At 40.5% G+C, this 19,365-nt stretch overlaps 1 protein-coding gene across 2 annotated transcripts in view; it reads left to right on the top strand.

Annotated features, from left to right (window-relative positions):
* Window positions 1–3,406: 3,406 nt before the first annotated feature.
* taf1 (TATA-box binding protein associated factor 1) overlaps window positions 3,407–19,365 on the top strand; it is a 42,591-nt gene continuing 26,632 nt past the window's right edge. Inside the window, exons 1-10 of one of the 2 annotated variants that reach the window (XM_012969171.3) lie at window positions 3,407–3,596; window positions 4,411–4,528; window positions 5,806–5,922; window positions 6,035–6,154; window positions 6,810–7,054; window positions 7,774–7,989; window positions 8,523–8,729; window positions 17,361–17,568; window positions 17,660–17,776; window positions 19,147–19,314. In XM_012969171.3, the coding sequence (XP_012824625.1) occupies window positions 3,489–3,596; window positions 4,411–4,528; window positions 5,806–5,922; window positions 6,035–6,154; window positions 6,810–7,054; window positions 7,774–7,989; window positions 8,523–8,729; window positions 17,361–17,568; window positions 17,660–17,776; window positions 19,147–19,314 (1,624 nt within the window). In that variant the 5' untranslated portion in view covers window positions 3,407–3,488. Of the gene's footprint in view, window positions 3,597–4,410; window positions 4,529–5,805; window positions 5,923–6,034; window positions 6,155–6,809; window positions 7,055–7,773; window positions 7,990–8,522; window positions 8,730–17,357; window positions 17,569–17,659; window positions 17,777–19,146; window positions 19,315–19,365 lie in introns of both variants that reach the window. The other variant, XM_012969170.3, reaches the window with a different exon arrangement.

The following is a 19,365-nucleotide window of genomic DNA, read 5'->3' as shown; positions in this document are numbered from 1 at the left end:
GCTGTCAGCCCCAATCCTGTACATGTGCTTGTGCAGTAGCATTCCGGCCTTGTGACCAGACAGCCCTAAAGCCAACACTCTCACTGTGACATTTCTAATCCAGCCGAGATGGAAAGGGAACATGAAAGGGAACTAAGGGCAATGTAAAAGGTTACCAAAGTGAAACACCATTCAGGGCTGAATCGGCAGGTAAGGAGGTAGAAACAATAGGATTTCTACCTCCTTCTGCCGATTCAGCTCTGAAGGGAGAATTTTGGTCAGGCGCCTTCTATGGCGCCCGATCAAAATTTTCTAACCTGGCCGATCGACGAGCCGACCGATTTCAGCAGCTTCCTGCGACATCGGTCGGCTCGCTGACATACCATACACGCACCGATTATCGTACGAAACGAGGTTTCGTACGATAATATCGGTGCGTGTATGGCCACCTTAAGGCTGTACAGCCACATTACCAAGGGATACAGTACTCTTCAGCGCATTCGCCTGAATACAAGAAAGAGTGAAAATCAGTGAAAGGCCTTGAAACATGCAACATTGTCATGTGACCTTAGCTGAAGAATCAGCCACTCTGTTAAAGATTACCTTGGAATGAAATGTTCCTGCTAGGACGAAAAGGTCAGAATGAATAATGAAGAAAAAAGAAAGCTAAACACATGTATAATGCCTGCAGTAATCTCTCACCAACTGAAACAATGCAGCCACACAAAAAAACACACACCAGTTAAAACATAATATGACATTTCTTACTTGAGTTTCTCCCTAGTGTATATTTTCTGAAAACTGCCTTTCATTACAGTCTAGGATTTTCCAAAGATGGTAGAGGTTAATGTTCAACAGTAGCTGGAGAGCAGCAATTTGTTTCAAAGCTTGTGACCTAGATATAATCGAGAACTCGTAGATAAAATACCACAGTACAGTAAAGAATTTACAAAGGCAAATTATGACCCACTCTCCTACTGCAAAGTAACAGCTCGAATTGTTCTAGAGCAGTTACAGTACAGAAAAAAAGCATCTCATTGGTTGGTATGAGGTAATAGAGTAAGGAAAACATTGATCTTGTTACTTTATAACCCCATAAACCTTTCTCAGAAATGAATGGTGAAAGAAAATTTAAGGGGAACTTAAGCAACACAAAAACCCCTAATATACCTATCGCTGTAACCTGTGTCTTCAAAAAAGTATGAATAAATACCATTTTTATAAGTTGAAATCCAGCTGCAAAACAGTTCTTCTCTGTCTGCATCATTTGAAATCCTGACAGGGGAGGAGGGAATTAAACATTGATGCTACAAATGTAAATACACCCATAAGCACTCACAGAAACGCTGCACTGACTTCTCTGTGAAAAGATTTCTTGTGTCTGTAATTCCTGTGATAGAGCAGGGATCTCCAACCTTTTATACATGTGAGCCACATTCAAATGGAAAAGTGTTGGGGAGCAACACAGGCATGAAAAAAGTTCCTGGGGGTGCCCAATACGAGCTATAATTGGCTATTTGGTAGCCTCTACATGGAATGGCAGCCTACATGGGATTCTGTTTGGCATTATAATGGATTTTTATGCAACCAAAACTTGCCCCCAAGTCAGGAATTCAAAAATAACTACCTGGTTTGGGGGCACTGAGAGCAACATCCAAGGGGTTGGTGAGCAACATGTTGCTTCCGAGCCACTGGTTGGGGATCACTGTGCTAGAGACATGCAGCTCTCTTCTCTCTCCCCTCTCCTGCTCCCCCCTCCCTCAAGAATGCTAAGAACTCACTCCCCCCCCTTAGGAATGTGGATCTGAGCCAATCAGCAGGAAGCTGACTGATAGTCTACTTTTGGCTACCATTTTAACTTACTTCCTTTTTCCTTGCTCTAAAAACAATTGACTTTCTGCTGCTAATCTTCTCTCACCAAACAAGTGGACCCAATATAGCCATCTGTGCATTCAACAAAATTGGCCTGAGCCAATAATTTGGCCCCTGGACTAAACATTGGATTATTATGGAGGCTCTATTGGGACCATCGGGAAAAAATTACATCAACGCACCAACGTGTTCCTAGTGGTACCATATGCTGCCAACTTGGTCTGGAGAGGACAAAAGATGTAGTATAAACTGGATTCAGACATGCACCAGATTCTGGATTTGGTTCAGCAGTGCCTTGCTGAACTGAATCCAAACCCTTATTTAATTATGTGACTTTTGGTCATATTAATATAGTATCTTGTAGATTATAAACTCTTTTGGGCAGGGCTCTCTTCACCTCTTGTATCGGTTATTGATTGCTTTATATGTTACTCTGTATGTCCAGTGTATGAAAATCACTTATTGTACAGTGCTGCGGAATATGTTGGCACTTTATAAATAAATGTTAATAATAATAATAATAATCACCTTTTCTGGAAAAAATACCAGCCTTTCTATATCCATGTAACACCAGAGTAAAGGTCCCCATACACAGTAAGATCCGCTCGCTTGGCGAGATCGCCAAGCGAGCGGATCTTCCCCCGATATCCCCACCTACGGGTGGGCAATATCGGGGAGCTTGAAGTTAAAAAAAAAAATAATCCGATCGTTTGGCCCTGGGGCCAAACGACTGGATTATGTAGGCGGCAATGGGGAAGTCGGTTCGGGGACCGCATCAACGAACCGATGCTGTCCCTGATCCGACTGGATTTTCTAACCTGGCCGACCGATATCTGGCCAATTTCATTACTACAGGGAATGTATAATCAGCAAATTATTACTGTCCGTATTAACTTTATGTGCACTGGGGCTGACCACCCACTTCTCTACCGATATCGGCAGCTTCTATCGGCCCGTGTATGGGGGCCTCAAGATCTTAAGGCCCCCATACACGAGCCAATAGAAGCTGCCGATATCGGTAGAGAAGTGGGTGGTCAGCCCCAGTGCACATAAAGTTAATACGGACAGTAATAATTTGCTGATTATACATTCCCTGTAGTAATGATACTGGCATGTCTGGCCTTGAAATGCCTGTTATGTATTTTATTTAGTAATTAGTGATGAGCAAATCTGAAAAATTTGTACTTCTTAAATAGATTGTGCTGTAAGAGCACTCTACTTATAGCGCCTCAAATGATTAAATGCAGCTAGCCCGCCCTTTCTACAAGTGAATAAGATACATAAAAGGCATTGTGTTTCTTTGATTATTCGACCTTTATGAAACCCTATCTAGCTTTGTCTGACAGGAGCGAGGTATTTGTCCATTGTACACCGAAACCATGATGTCAAACGTAGAAGAAATCGGGCTAAATCTATACACGATGCAATCGGATATCTATGTAATAAGTCCCTCTACTGCCTCCCACGGTAATACGCCAAATAGCAAAATAAAGTGTATCGGGGACACCAAGATGGCGGACGCGCACTTCCATTCCAGCAGGAAGCGGAACTCCGTGAAGTTGCCCTTACTTTCATTCTGTTTTCCCATCCTTTTCTCATGAACTTCCGGTTTATAACTCTACATTCTCAAGCTTACAATGTCGGATTCCGAGAGTGACGAAGAGCGGCCCTTTTCGCTAACTGGGTTTTTATTTGGGAACATTAATGAGGACGGGCAGCTGGAAGATGATTCTGTGCTGGATAAGGTGAGCCGCGCCGAGCCTAAACCTAAATCTAGAAATGGACAGCATTACTGGCTGAATGGAGCTTGGAAAAGGGTCTAACGAAGTGACTATGGCTGGGGTTGATAACAGAGACTGTACCATTTGAGGTAGTGTTGGTGAGTGAGAGTGCCAGCTCTGGGGGTGCTGGAGCAAGGTTATGTCAATAGGAGGGGTGCTAGGGGACTAGAAGGCTGTGTGTAGATTATGCAGGGAAGGGGATAAAAGAAAAGGGATATCTATGCTGACCAAGGGATAGATTTTTTAGGTGGGCAGCTGGAGCTGGAAGGACATTCTGCCAAGGGGGTCAGGCATCAGAAAATGTGCCAGTCTGCCTAGAGTGAATGTGCCCAGGGGAGGTGTTCCACAAGCAGTGGGGATCTCCTTTGAGAATAGCATGTAGGTAAGATCATTGCCTTCAGAATGGCCAAACCTAATTTCTGGTGATAATTGTGCTTCTTTTGCGTCTTCTAGTGTGTTGTCTAATTATGGAAACACACTGTGGAAATACACTAGTATGGCTGACTAATGTTAAGCTTCTGAGTGTACAGACAAAAATTTTGCACCATAATATGTGGTTGACACCTGTGTAAAACAACGCGTTGGCGCACAGCATAGATAATATATTAACGTCAAACCCCTGCTCCAATTGGACCGACTAACTCCTCTCTTTTGTGCTAATGATGAACTTCTTCTTATGACCCTGCAATGTTTTCATTCATCTTAAAAGAATATGTTGTTGAGTTTGTGATAAAAGTTCAGATTTTAATCTTTTTTTATTTATTTTTTTTAATATCAGGAATCGAAAAAACATCTGGCTGGTCTGGGAGCCTTGGGACTTGGAAATCTTCTAACAGAGATCACATCCAGCGTGGATGAAGGGGCAGAAACAGAAGGAGTCAATGTGGATGATGATGGTATAGTGTACACAGGACTAACAGTGTCCCATGTCTATTAATATTCATATTTACCCAGTTAATTTTATTAAGCAATCAAGTAGTAAAAAATTCCCACATCCCTTAGTTAATATAAAACAATTCAGTAATGCTCGTAGAAATGAATATTTACATAAGTGATTACATTGACAGTTCTACTTCCAGTAGCCTTATCAAAGCTGTCCAGTTGTCTGTGGGTTTCTGTACTGTTGCAAATTTGGCCAGCAGTAAATGGGGCCAAATGAACCTGTCCCTTGCTCAGGGTTTTCATAATACTGGAGATGGAAGAGTAAAGCTGGCCATACACGTGGCGATCTAACGATGTTTCGTACGACCCGCCACACACCATTCAGGGCTGAATCGGCAGGTAAGGAGGTAGAAACAATAGGATTTCTACCTCCTTCTGCCGATTTAGCTCTGAAGGGAGAATTTTGGTCAGGCGCCTTCTATGGGGCCCGATCAAAATTTTCCAACTGGTCCGATCGGCGAGCCGGCCGATATCAGCAGCTTCCTGCGATATCGGTCGACTCGCTGACATACCATACACGCACCGATTATCGTACGAAACGAGGTTTCGTACGATAATATCGGTGCGTGTATGGCCACCTTAAATGTTTCATATTTTGCCCATGCTTTACCAGGAGAGCTGACCTTCTGTTCAAGTTACAAACCATCTCTAGGAATTATTTTCTGTGTTAATGCGTTTCTTTGTCTCAAACATATGTTCCTAAGAATTGTCACTATATCAAATCCATTTTTCTCTCTTTAACTCATGATATAATTCCATACTTCTTTGGGTCTCTGGCAGAAAAGTCTTTATAATGTGTACAAGCATACACTAACTGTTGTGTTATTTTAGTCTATTGCCCATAATGGCTTACATATAGTTTTATAAATATGATATGGAATGAACTCTCACAATGTAGTTTTGCATTATTTTATATATGCTATTTAACCTGCAACATTGCTTTTGCTAAACTTCTGCATTTTTTAACATTCTTATGTCAGTTTGCCAATGTGCTACTGTTCTCTTACTGAGTAGCTTGTCATTGCATTCCAAACCAGTATTGGGCACAGAATACAAGCACATAAGAAAAGAAAACAACAAGAAAACCCCCCATTATATCCACCGTATGTCCACAAGTATCCACATGAATTGCTTAGAGATTTTGTTATCCTAAATAGAACTGATTTATCAGTTGTCTTAATATGAATATATCAGTTTGCTTTCTGATTCATTCTTCCTATACTTTATAAAGGCTGGGTTAAGAGCACTGATGATGCTATTGATTACTCTGATATCAATGAAGTGGCTGAGGATGAATCTCGTAGATACAGACAGGCCATGGGAAACCTTAATTTGTCCCGCAGGACTGGTAAGTAATACAGAGGAACACTGCATAAGAAGCAGCTTTTTGCACTGCCATTTTCAAAGAATAGCTGCAATCATTTATAGACATTAATGTTTATTAATCAATTTACTTACAGATGATGATGATGATGACTATGATGCAGACTGTGAAGATATTGACTCAAAGCTTATGCCCCCACCACCACCACCTCCAGTAACATGCAAAAAAGATGAGGACCGACCAGCAGTTTCTGCAGGTAAAAGTAAATGCCACAAAGGGATAAGCACAACGACAGGAACAACTAACAACATAACTCTACTTCAAGCCTTTAGAGAAGAAAAACAAGGATAGATATTCTGCTTTACTAAGCAAATGTTCAGTAATCCTGACTCTTTTGCCAAAGCAGATAGATTTTAAGGGAAGCCCAATCATTTTGGACAAACTAAAACTATTTTTACAAAATTCCACTGGTACCTTAAACCATTTAGAGGGAAGTTCAGGAGTCTACATCAGTGACTGTTGTCATTGTTATGAGCTTGTCTAGTGACACAAGTATTATTAGTTCTGTGTTGTATTATATAACCGTTTTAATAAATGTTCTGAAGCTGGCCCAGCATTTTGTACGTGGATGCATTCGCGGCCCCTTAGTAAGCCCTAAACATCTGCTAAACGCTCATCAAAGGTTAGTACAGTTACGACAAGAAGAACTTGCTGTTTTCCACTTGCCTTTGGATTAAATTAGAGAGCTTTATTTTGAAAGCACAACTAGACAAATTACATACAAATAATAGTACTAACACTCTGACCTATAGATGCTGTAAGTTTGTCTGTATTTGTGCACAAGTGTTCAGTTGCTGATAAAGTCCACTTTTAGCTTGCAGTCATGTTTCTATTACTGTTTAACTTTCCAGCCCAAGAAGATAATGATGGGATTATTCTCCCCTCCATCATTGCTTCCTCCTCCTCATCCTTGGAAAGGGTGGATTTCAGCAGTTCCTCGGATTCTGAATCTGAGATTGGCCCGCAAGACAAATCAAAAGAGGAGAAAAGGGAAAGAAAGCAGCTGACATTGCCTCTGGCTGGAATAATGCAGAGAGATGCCACCAAGCAACTCCCCAGTGTTACTGCGCTTTTCCCAGAGTTTAGACCTGGCAAGGTATAAAAGCATACTTTATGTTTATTTTCTTTTTATAACTTGTTTGTTTAAATTTCTTAGACAGAAAGCTAAGTTACATTTATAGAGTAGTGCAGACATTGCAATAGCCTAGGCTATGTATACTGCAGGAAAGACCATGCCCTCTAATAACACAGGTGAGTTATGTGGTTAATCTCTCTGTAATCATGGGGAGTAGTGCAGAGGTACAGTAGGCATAAAACCAGTATACAAAGTATGTGGTCAGTAATAATTTTGTTGTTGCTCAAAGTGGCACTGTCACTAGGTATGGGCCTTGGTCTATCTATTTATCCGGGGCTAGTTGTGCTGCCCCCGGGTGTGGTTTGTCTTTCTCTAAATGTTGTCCAGACTGATCAAATGCAGTCACAGCTGGTCATTCTATTGTCATTCTGGGCTTCCATTTGTTCCATCACAGCTCTAGAGTCCATAGCTGGCAAAGTATGTTGCATCTCGTAGTATATGTTGCATGCCTCCTGATTCCCTAAATCTTACCCTTATAGTGGTGGTGTTAAATATATGGAAAAGGATTTTTTTTGCGTTTGGGCACATGGTCCAGGAATAGTAGTCACAGCACTATCCATGGTTCCCAAAGTATATTAAATACTTAATCTAGAAATTATCTCTTTATTTGTTGTTGAATGATTTAACCATTTTTAGTGTGGTCTTGGAATGCAAGATTCATTGTGAATTTTCCTCTACAGGTCCTGCGCTTTCTTCGACTTTTTGGCCCTGGAAAAAGTGTATTATCTGTGTGGCGTAGTGCTCGGAGGAAGCGAAGGAAGAAGCACCGTGAAATGGTGCAAGAAACTCCTGCTAAGGAGGGAGAGGAGACAGAGGCTCCTGTGGAAAAGAAGTCTTGTTGGGAATATGAATATGCCCCTCCACCACCACCAGAGCAATGCCTCTCCGATGATGAGGTAAAGATAATCATTACCCTATATTAGCAGCAGTGTTCAGAAGGAAGGCAATGTTTACTAGTACATACCTCATAATAAACAGTGACACAAAGACTAGAAAAGCCTTGCTTACTAAAGATTATAATCTAAAAGAACATTTTGAATGTATTTGGGACTTTCAGCTACCTGAACCTTAGACAGGTAAAAATCATAGAGCTCCTATTCAGTGTTGGAAGGGACAGCCTTCTAGTTGCCAGAGTATGTAGCCTAAAGTAAAAGTGTACTGAGCTGTGCAGGAAAGGAATAAGGTATGTGGTATCAGAGACTTTACAATCAGGGGTAGAAAGGTAACCAAAAGACATGTAAATACTAATAGTGAATTGAAAAATGAAAGAATAAGTAGGGGGTGAGAAAACCTTTCTAGGAGGTACAAAATGTTTTTGAGCTTTGGGGCTAGTTAGGAATTGCAATGAATAATCACTATTAAGAATATGATTGTAAACAGAACTAAATTTAAGTTCCTGTTAAGGTAAGTTTCATTTCATTCTTTGTAGATTACCATGATGGCTCCTGTGGAACCCAAATTCTCACAGTCTACGGGGGACATTGATAAGGTGGCAGATACAAAACCCAGGGTAGCTGAGTGGCGCTATGGGCCAGCACAGTTGTGGTATGATATGCTTGGAGTACCAGAAGATGGTAGTTCTTTCGACTATGGATTTAAACTAAAAGAAAATAATGACACAGAAGAAAACGAAATGGTATGTAACAGAAAGGGTTTCTTCTTAGCAGTTATCAAACACCTTGCATGTTAAATAGATTTTATATTGGCAAGTTATGGATTTGAAAGAGAATGTTTTCTGTGTCTGTTCACGAGATATAGTAATATAGATACAGATAAAGTATAGTAGCTTAGAGTGCTGTTCTAAGCCATGTGATGCTTATTAGCAGTATTTTGCTACTATGTAGGAGCTTTGTTAGGGTTGCATAGCCACCATTGCAGTGGAACAGCCCTATTATATTACAAAAGAAGCCAAACCTTCTCAGCTGAACAAGTGTAGGTGGGATACCCATAAACAGGAAGCAAGGATAAAGACTGCATATTGGAGAAAGCTTTTGTGGGTTCTCCTGGCAATAATAGGTATGGAAAGTTAACATTCTCATATTTTTCTAATAAAAAGAACAATATAACATTTATATATTAGGAGTGAATCAGCAGATTGAGACATTGTATCCTTGTCAGCATTTTAAGACTTTTCTTAAAACAAATCTTCAGTTGGCATTTCTAAGAATCTTGTGTCTTTTACTTATTTATTTGCAAGATGTTTTCCTGTTGCCTGGACACCTCAATGGAGAACTTTTTTTTGCTAGGATTGTTGTTAAAGCAGAAGGAAAGGCTAATAAAGAGTTAATCTCAAGCTGCAGGCATACCTTCAGTTGTCTCAATAGTGCCCTTAAGTCTCCCCATATTTCACCAGTTCAGAAGATCTGAAGCCAAACAGGAAGAAAAAACGCTGAGCTGTGTAAAGAAATTTCCCATAATGCCTCACTCCTGCACAGACACCCAGACCAAGTTGAACATGCTCAGTTAGTAAGGCTATGAGTCATCTTCATGCTGATTGGCTCAGATCCACATTCCTAAGGGTGGGAGTGAGTTCTTAGCATTCTTGAGGGAGGGGGGAGCAAGAAAGAGCAAAGAACAGAAATCTGCGTGTCTGTGGCACAGGAATTGCAGACACGACTAATCTCTTTTACCTTTCTGATAAAGCTTACTTAGTTTTTACCTTTCCTTCTCCTTTAAATGTAAAGGGGAAATAAAGGCTTCCCACTAAAGTTAGGAATTCTAATTCTGATTCTATGTTTTAATTTGTATGTATTACTTACTGTTCAGGAACTAAAAGCTCTACTAACCCCAGCCACATCTGACAACAGTGTCTCCATTCATGTTCTGATTGCTCAGGGTCCAACTTCACACTCTCCTCACTGCAGTGGGAGCTAAGGCTAAGACAAGTACAGTCGGCACCTAAAAGTCTCACGGATAGGCACCTTGTGTACTCACTGAGGCTGCAGATATTTCAGCATGTTTGGAGAAGGTTCTTTCCGATGTGGGAAACAATATTTAGAGAATGGAAACAGCTTACATTTATGCCCATGAAATTCACTTGGTGAAATCTGATTGGTTGTTGGTGGCTCAACACACCTTTTCTATTTTTGAACAACAGTCCCCCAGTGACCAACTGTGATAAGTTTGGGGACCTTCACATAAATAGTATGAAAATGGCAGCATTTTAAATTTAAACCAATGACATTTAACCTTAGTCCCTCAGTGATCAACTGTGAAAAGTTTTTAGACTCTTTAAATTTCCCCATTAAAATCAAGGAGATAATCTGATGCTGATGGGGGCTACAGCCACTTTTTTTTAAACCTTGAATTATTGTCACCCAGTGACTAACTCTGCAAAGTTTGGGCACCCTGGTATAAATTGTATGAGAATAGCAACATATTAATTTAAGCCAAAAAAATTCATTGGATGAAATGTGATTGGCTGTTGTTAGTAGTAAAAACACTGTGCAAAGCTCGAGGACCCTGATTTTGTCGCAATGGCAGCAATTTAAATTTCCCCACTGAAAGTCAATGAGTGACATCTGATTGGAGGTTGGTGGCTCCGCCCACGTTTTCTAACCTTGCACTGCCGTTACCCAGTGACTAACGCCGCAAAGTTTAGGAACCCTGGCATTAATATTTAAAAAATGACAGCAGTTTAAGTGTAAAAGTCAATAGGGGAATTGTGGTTAGTGGATGTGCCTTTTTTTTGTCACCCAGTGACAAACTTTGCAATATTTGGGCACCCTGGGATAAATAGTGTGAGTATGACATCATTTTAAGTTTAAACCAATTAAATATAATGGATCAAATCTGATTGGCTGTTGATGCCCCCGCCCACTTTTTCTGTTTTTGTACTGCAGTCCCCCTGTGAACAACTGTGAAAAGTTTGGTGACCTTGGCGTAAATAGTATGAAAATGTAATGGTAGAAACCTGACTGGTGGTTGGTAGCTCCACCCATTTTTTCTAACCTAAGTTTAGAGGCCCTTTAATAAATATTTAGAAAACAGAAGCAGCTGACATTTAACCCAATAAAATTCAATGGATGAAATTTGGTTGGCTGTTGGTGGCTCCACCCCATTTTTTTCTAACCTGAATCCATAGTCACCCAGTGACATACTGCAAAATTTGGGGATCTTAGAAATAAATGTGTGAAAATGGCAGCAGTTTATATTTCCTCATCGAAATCAATGATTAAAATTGTCTGATCGGTTGTTCGCAACTCCGCTCACTTTTGGGCAACCAACAAATATCATCTTTTCATTCAGGCTGACCCCATGAATATGTGACAGGGAAGATTTTTGCTGCCAATCTTACAGCTTTAAGGCTACACTCACCAAACTTGAATCAAAGTCAATGGAAACATTGGGGTGTTCGGAGTGGCGCAACAAAAAGACGGGGGGCGGGATCACTTAAACAATCACAAACAACCTGCTCTGCTATAGGGCAAAGAAGTGTTGAGAATCTGGGTGTTAAAGGGGGCATTAAGAATAAGAAGCGGAAGAATAAGCTGAATATAAAATTATCATATGACCATGGTGTAAAAATCCTGGGCCCTTCGTTCAAATTAGGCTAGCAGGTAAAGTTAAACAGTCACCTGTTGTCGGAGTGTGGTCTGTTTGCCAAAAGCTCTGAACCCGTAGATTAGGGGTTTAAGCAGCAAATATGAAAAAAATAGCTTCATGTACACCAGATGACCATCGGATGTTTTTCATCCATTAAACAATCCATTTTTATAGATGAATATAACCGAGTTTTAATTAACATTGGATGGTCATCTGGTGTGCATGTAGCTATTTTTTGGATATTTGGGAGAGTAACCCTTTCACTGCCAGCCAATTTGGTTACTTGGAATTAAGGGTTAAAGGAGAAGGAAAGGTAAAAACTAAGTAAGCTTTCTCAGAAAGGTCTATGTAAATAAATCCATAAACTGCTGCACTGAGTCCTCCATCAATAAACCCCACAGCATTTCTTTCCTTCTTTTATGTACACATGTTCTTCTGTATCAGACTTCCTACTTTCAGAAAAATCCTTTAGGGCACGGCACGAGTCTGCTCAGTTTGCCCCTCTCTCCCCCTCCCTTTTCCTCTTCCCCCTCCCATCCCCTCCCTCTCCCCCTCCCAACTGTGCTATAATCTGAGCTACCAGCAGCCAGAGCTGCAGCAACGAAGCTACTGAGACCAAGCTAAAATGGCAGCTGCTATCTTAAACAAACAGGGCTGTTTACTCAAATATGCTAAAGCAGTCTACAGAATATATATAGCATTCTACTACTGTGACTAATCTATTGGCAATAAAATGCCAAAACCTTTCCTTCTCCTTCAAACCTTGCTTTTTGTGGGATTATTTCAGTGAGTCTTCAGTAGCTACTTTGTAATAAAGACTTGCCTTTTTTATATTCTTGAATATTTGTTGTCCTTGACTGAATTCTTCATCATAGAAATGTACTGAGCAGCGCCATCGATTTGGCAAAGATGTGCAGCTGGTTTGGTGGCAGTAAAAATGCGCCTAGTGAGCCAAGCTGCAGAGCAACATGACAGCTGCCTTTGAAAATACAGATATGATTAAGAAGAAATGGAAAATAGATTGAATTTATAAATATAGTATATCACCCCAGATCAGCTGCATTTGCATCTACTTGTTTACCACTTATTCATTAGAAGGCTCACTCTATGGCCCCTTCCCTCTTTAATGTATCGCCTCTGCCTGCTGCCAAGAAAAAAGTGTTCCCCTTTTTATAACCCCACACTCTTAATACAAGGGTTGGCCTATGTTTCAAGCAGGTGGTGGATGGAGCGAGCACTGTACATCTTTATATCATTTGGATCAATAGTTTCCTACTACTTTTATATTTCTCGGCTGCATTCTCCAACTTTTTTTTTTTTTTTTTTCTCATGCATGTGTGATTTTAGTGGGATATATGGGTTATGTCGGCGCTGTACACTTTTTCCATATAGTGGGCCAGTCAGCCAATATTCCAAATATTCACAGGCCAGATTAAAGCGATAATATTAAACAAAGACATTTGTGGAGCTTTGGAAAGCCTCGGGGCCATAAAATAATGCTTGGAGGGCTGCCAAATGTACTTATAAATACGGCTGTAAGGCTTCTCTCTCTTAAAGGTGCATTTCAATAATGCTACTTTTACCTTCAGTCCTTTATTGCGTTGATTACATTTGTTTAGCATTTCACATTTACTTACATTTTTTACAGTTTTATTTTTGCATTTTAGCCTTATACATGCATTTAGTATGAAAGGGAATGAGGAATGAAATACAGGGAACTTTCCATGACTTAGCAACGCGTATTCCTTTCCACCGGCAATTCACTTTATTGCCTGTGGAAAGGCATTTTGGGGAGATTAGTTACCCACGGTAGCTGAGATTAACCATGGGGGACTAATCTCCCTGTGGGACATCACCCTAAGGGCTGTGACAGGGGGGGGGGATTGGCCGGCACGCGACAAATCTCCCTTGTCGCTGGTGACTTATCTCCCCGATATGCCATCCCACTGGCTAGAATGTAAATTGCCAATGGGATGGCATATGCGGCGCAGCGATTTGCTGAAATTGCCAAAGTTGCCTTGAGAGGTGGGATGGCATATTGGAGAGACTGGTTGCCCGCGAAAAGGGAGATTTGTCGCCCGCCGACTAATCTCCCCGTTTGTCACAGCCCTTGGGGCTCTGGCACACGGGGAGATTAGTCGCCCGCGACAAAACTCCCTGTTCGCGGGCGACTAATCTCCCCGAGTTGCCCCCCAGCGAGATTTTACGCAAATCGCCGAAAAAGCCTCACGAGGCAACTTCGGCGATATGCGCAAAATCGCGCCACCGCGTGTGCCATCCCACCGGCGACTTACATTTTCGCCGGTGGGATGGCAGGGGAAGGCAACTCGGGGAGATTAGTCGCCCGCGAACAGGGAGTTTTGTCGCGGGCGACTAATCTCCCCGTGTGCCAGAGCCCTAAATGTTGTGTGTTTGCTTCAGAAAGACAACAATTGTTTATTTAAGTAAGGTGGAAAAAAGGTGAAAAGGCATAGATAACATTGCAGATTAACTCTGTAGAATACAAGGTGTTTTACAGAGTTTATCTGTAATCTAACTTGTACACAGCTTTGTTTATATAAACTATAGTAGTCTTTCTGGAGCAAACACACCACTTTATTTTTTAATTTAGCACTTTTTTTTTGGTGTTACTGTTCCTTTAAGTTAAAAAAACATAGACAGGAGCATATGATGACATTCTGTTTTAGTTGGCCATTGCCTGCTGTTTCATATGTGCGGCTTAAGTATGCAATTCTGAATGCAGCCCATTTGCTAATATCTGGAAGTGATTAAAGTGTGGGACCTGTTTCCATTTTGACCAGACTGGTAACCCTGGCTAAGGCCTGCACAGCTGAAAGCACTGAAGTAGTCTTAGGGGCTGATTTACTAATCCGCGAATCCGAATGGGAAAAATTCGGATTGGAAAACGAACATTTTGCGACTTTTTCGTAGCCATTATGACTTTCGTGAATTGTCGCAACTTTTTCGTATTGAGCGCTCGAAAAAGTCGCAAAATACAGATCATTACGAAAAACGCATTCGGGCGCTTTTCTGATGTTCGTGGATTAGTAAATGTGCCCCTTAGTATACTGCAGGCATGGTTTGCTATACAAATGTTTGGCAAGAGGCTCAAGGGTGCCTGCCACTGGAACTTCTAATATTGTCAAGGGGTTGTCAGGTTTAGGAGCAAGCCCCCAGTGTGGCTGAGTTGGTTTGCCAACAAGTATAAACTCACCTCACTTTGTTTGGGTTTGAAGGATTTGAAATGAATAAACAGGTGATCTCCAGCCCATAAGAAATTACATACTATGGTGTCTACTTATAAAATCACTGGGAGCAGGGAGCAGTGGGAGAGCTGTGGAGTACGTCCATCTTGATATTGACATTCAGTCATGTTTTATGGCTTTATTTTAAAAGTAAAAGTTAGATGGTAAGTGCCGAGGGATGCTGCCTCTTCACATAGGCCATGAGCATTCAGATACGCATTATACTGCTCATTTACTTCAAGAGACAAAGTATACATACAGTGGTGTGAAAAACTATTTGCCCCCTTCCTGATTTCTTATTCTTTTGCATGTTTGTCACACTTAAATGTTTCTGCTCATCAAAAACCGTTAACTATTAGTCAAAGATAACATAATTGTACACAAAATGCAGTTTTTAAATGAAGGTTTACGTTATTAAGGGAGAAAAAAAACTCCAAATCTACATGGCCCTGTGTGAAAAAGTGATTGCCCCCCTTGTTAAAAAATAACTTAACTGTGGTTTATCAATTTCAATTTTCAATTTCAATATCAATTTCTGTAGTCACCCCCAGGCCTGATTACTGCCACACCTGTTTCAATCGAGAAATCACTTAAATAGGAGCTACCTGACACAGAGAAGTAGACCAAAAGCACCTCAAAAGCTAGACATCATGCCAAGATCCAAAGAAATTCAGGAACAAATGAGAACAAAAGTAATTGAGATCTATCAGTCTGGTAAAGGTTATAAAGCCATTTCTAAAGCTTTGGGACTCCAGCGAACCACAGTGAGAGCCATTATCCACAAATGGCAAAAACATGGAACAGTGGTGAACCTTCCCAGGAGTGGCCGGCCGACCAAAATTCCCCCAAGAGCGCAAAGACAACTCATCCGAGAGGCCACAAAAAACCCCAGGACAACATCTAAAGAACTGCAGGCCTCACTTGCCTCAATTAAGGTCAGTGTTCACGACTCCACCATAAGAAAGACACTGGGCAAAAAAGGCGCAAACCACTTTTAAGCAAAAAGAACATTATGGCTCGTCTCAATTTTGCTAAAAAACATCTCAATGATTGCCAAGACTTTTGAGAAAATACCTTGTGGACAGACGAGACAAAAGTTGAACTTTTTGGAAGGTGCGTGTCCCGTTACATCTGGCGTAAAAGTAACACAGCATTTCAGAAAAAGAACATCATACCAACAGTAAAATATGGTGGTGGTAGTGTGATGGTCTGGGGTTGTTTTGCTGCTTCAGGACCTGGAAGGCTTGCTGTGATAGATGGAACCATGAATTCTACTGTCTACCAAAAAATCCTGAAGGAGAATGTCCGGCCATCTGTTCGTCAACTCAAGCTGAAGCGATCTTGGGTGCTGCAGCAGGACAATGACCCAAAACACACCAGCAAATCCACCTCTGAATGGCTGAAGAAAAACAAAATGAAGACTTTGGAGTGGCCTAGTCAAAGTCCTGACCTGAATCCTATTGAGATGTTGTGGCATGACCTTAAAAAGGCGGTTCATGCTAGAAAACCCTCAAATAAAGCTGAATTACAACAATACTGCAAAGATGAGTGGGCCAAAATTCCTCCAGAGCGCTGTAAAAGACTCGTTGCAAGTTATCGCAAACGTTTGATTGCAGTTATTGCTGCTAAGGGTGGCCCAACCAGTTATTAGGTTCAGGGGGCAATTACTTTTTCACACAGGGCCATGTAGGTTTGGATTTTTTTTCTCCCTAAATAATAAAAACCCTCATTTAAAAACTGCATTTTGTGTTTACTTGTGTTATCTTTGACTAATAGTTAAATGTGTTTGATGATCAGAAACATTTTGTGTGACAAACATGCAAAAGAATAAGAAATCAGGAAGGGGGCAAATAGTTTTTCACACCACTGTATCTTATTACAGGTATGGGACCTGTTATCCAGAATGCTTGAGACCTGGGGTTTTCCAGATAAGGGGTCTTTCCATAATTTGGATCTCCATACTTAAAGTCTACTAAAAAAAAAATGTAAACGTGAAATAAACTCAAAAGGGTTGTTTTTGCCAACTATATGGATTCCTGCAACTTAATATTTTGTAGTTGGTCCCAACTGTTCTTTTTTTTTTTAAAAAAATTTGGATTATTTGACTATATTGGCCTCTATGGGAGATACCAAATAACTCTATATACACAGCTCTGATTTTAATTGCTTTTACCAAAACATGGGAACAATAATGTGTTCTTTTAGTGCTGTTTAATAAGGTTATGTTTTAGACTATTTCAGCAGTTAGCCTCTAATGTTTGTCACAATTTGCTTTATGCCATACTAAAACTATAGGCCCCACTATCCACAAATGAGAGGTGCAGTTTGATTCTTCCTCTCTTTCATGTGCCCTTTCTTGGGTATCACATTATTCAAATAAAAGCCTCTTATAATGTGCCTGTAAGGTTCTGTATAGTCTGCAGTGGAAAGACTGAGAAGAAATGATATTAAGAATAATTTCTCTTCCTTGACAGCAGACAGAGGAGCCAGTAGAAGCCCCAGATTCCCCCACGCAATTCCTGGATGAGCATTTCCTGATGGTAACCCAGCTGCAGTGGGAAGATGACGTGATCTGGAACGGGGAAGACGTAAAGCACAAGGCGACTAAAACACAGAAGGCAAGCTTGGCTGGCTGGCTTCCTTCTAGCATGACCAGAAATGCAACTGCATACAATGCCCAGCAAGGTACTGCACCATATATCCTCTTCTCACAGGGATCATTTTATAAAGCAAAATCCTAAAGTCATTTTGTTTCTATTTAAAATATGTTATTCAGGGTTGAATCGAACAGGATCTTTGTTGAATCTTCCAACTCCGCTTGTGCAGAAACCAGCAATGCCAGGAGCACTCATTTCTGTGAAAGGAAAAGAGAAACACCCTACAGAACAGCAAGGTAGGAAGTGCTTGAATTCTCTTACATTGTCAGGGTCACTGACTACTCAGTCTGACCTTCTCACAACACTGTTATAGATATTTACACATTGGGTTCTAGAATTGTTTTATTGTTTCGCTGACCACATATTTTTTTCTTACATTGTGGTTCATTTCTTTTCTAAAAAAACCAAATCAGCCTATGGTAAACACAAAGTTCATTGGCAGAACTGAAAAACTAGGCTGAACCAAAAACTGATTAGTGTCAGGTCACTGGTAACATGTAATAGCACAGCCCTATAATTCCTGCACTTCTGATGAGTGATTGGCTAATTGATCTTTGAAGGCTGTTTAGAGCATTGTAGCCATTTATATCCGGCCAATGGTAAAACAGGATCACTGATCCTATATTGGATAAGGAGTCAGAAAGGAGATACTATTTAATTCACTCTGATAGGATAACTGGTACTTCAAGTGGGTTACATGCCTGGGGAGCTAGTGTAAAAATGAAACTGGGTCAATAGATAGGCTGTGCAATATCAAAAATGTTTCTTAAATGGTTAGTTAACCAAAAATGTAATCTATAAAGGCTGGAGTGAGCAGATGTCTAACTTAATAGCCAGAACACTACTTTCTGCTTTCAGCTCTCTAACCTCATAGTTAGTAAGTGACTTTAGGGGGGGGCCATATGGGACATAGCTGTTCACTTAGTTTGCGTTTGATCCTTAGCAAAAGGTCAGATTTAAAAGCAAACAGTTATGTCCTATATGCCCCCCCCCCCTCAGATCACTGATTGGTTACTGACTTTTAACAGGTTAGAGAGATGCAGGGAGGAAGTTGAGTTCTGGCTAGTATGTTAGACATCTGTTCACTCCATTTTGGCTAACCATATTGAAAACATTTTTTATTTTGTACAGCCTATCTATTTACCCAGTTCATTTTATTTCACTGAACAATTCCTTGAATGCATTGCAATGTGGGAAAAAACCTACCACATTTATTAGCCAAAGCCCCCCCCATGCATTCTTTCAAGGGAACCTCCTGTTCCTTAAAGGAGAAGAAAAGGTAAAAACTAAGTAAGGTTTATCAGAAATGTCTATGTAAATACAGCCATAAGCACCTACAGTAATGCTGGACTGAATCCTCTATCAAAAGAAACACAGTATTTATTGTCTCTTTACAGGTATGGTAATGCTTTCTACAGAATAAATGTATTGTTCTAGGTGGCACTAATGTGGCAAATCTATTGGCAGTAAAATGCCAAAATTACTTTCCTTCTCCTTTAAGTACAGCAGTTCCCTAGACAATGACCTGTGTGGTTAAAATGTTTAGAGATGTTTATTTTGTACTATAGGTATATCTCTGCTAAACATAAATGTTTTCTTTATGCAGCATCTATAGAGGAAGATCGTCCATGGTTTTCTATTTTCCCCATTGATAATGAGGAGCTAGTGTATGGACGCTGGGAAGATAACATCATTTGGGATGACCAAGCCATGGATAGGATACTGGATCCTCCTGTGCTGAATTTAGATCCTAATGATGAAAACATCATATTAGGTTTGTTACATATATTATTAAATATTTCATTAGATATTTATTTTTCCTAGA

Source organism: Xenopus tropicalis, chromosome 8 (genome assembly GCF_000004195.4).
Source record: "Xenopus tropicalis strain Nigerian chromosome 8, UCB_Xtro_10.0, whole genome shotgun sequence".
Classification (NCBI taxonomy): Eukaryota; Metazoa; Chordata; class Amphibia; order Anura; family Pipidae; genus Xenopus; species Xenopus tropicalis.
The sequence above is the reverse complement of the archived record's forward strand: the minus strand, read 5'-3'. Positions and strand labels throughout refer to the sequence as shown.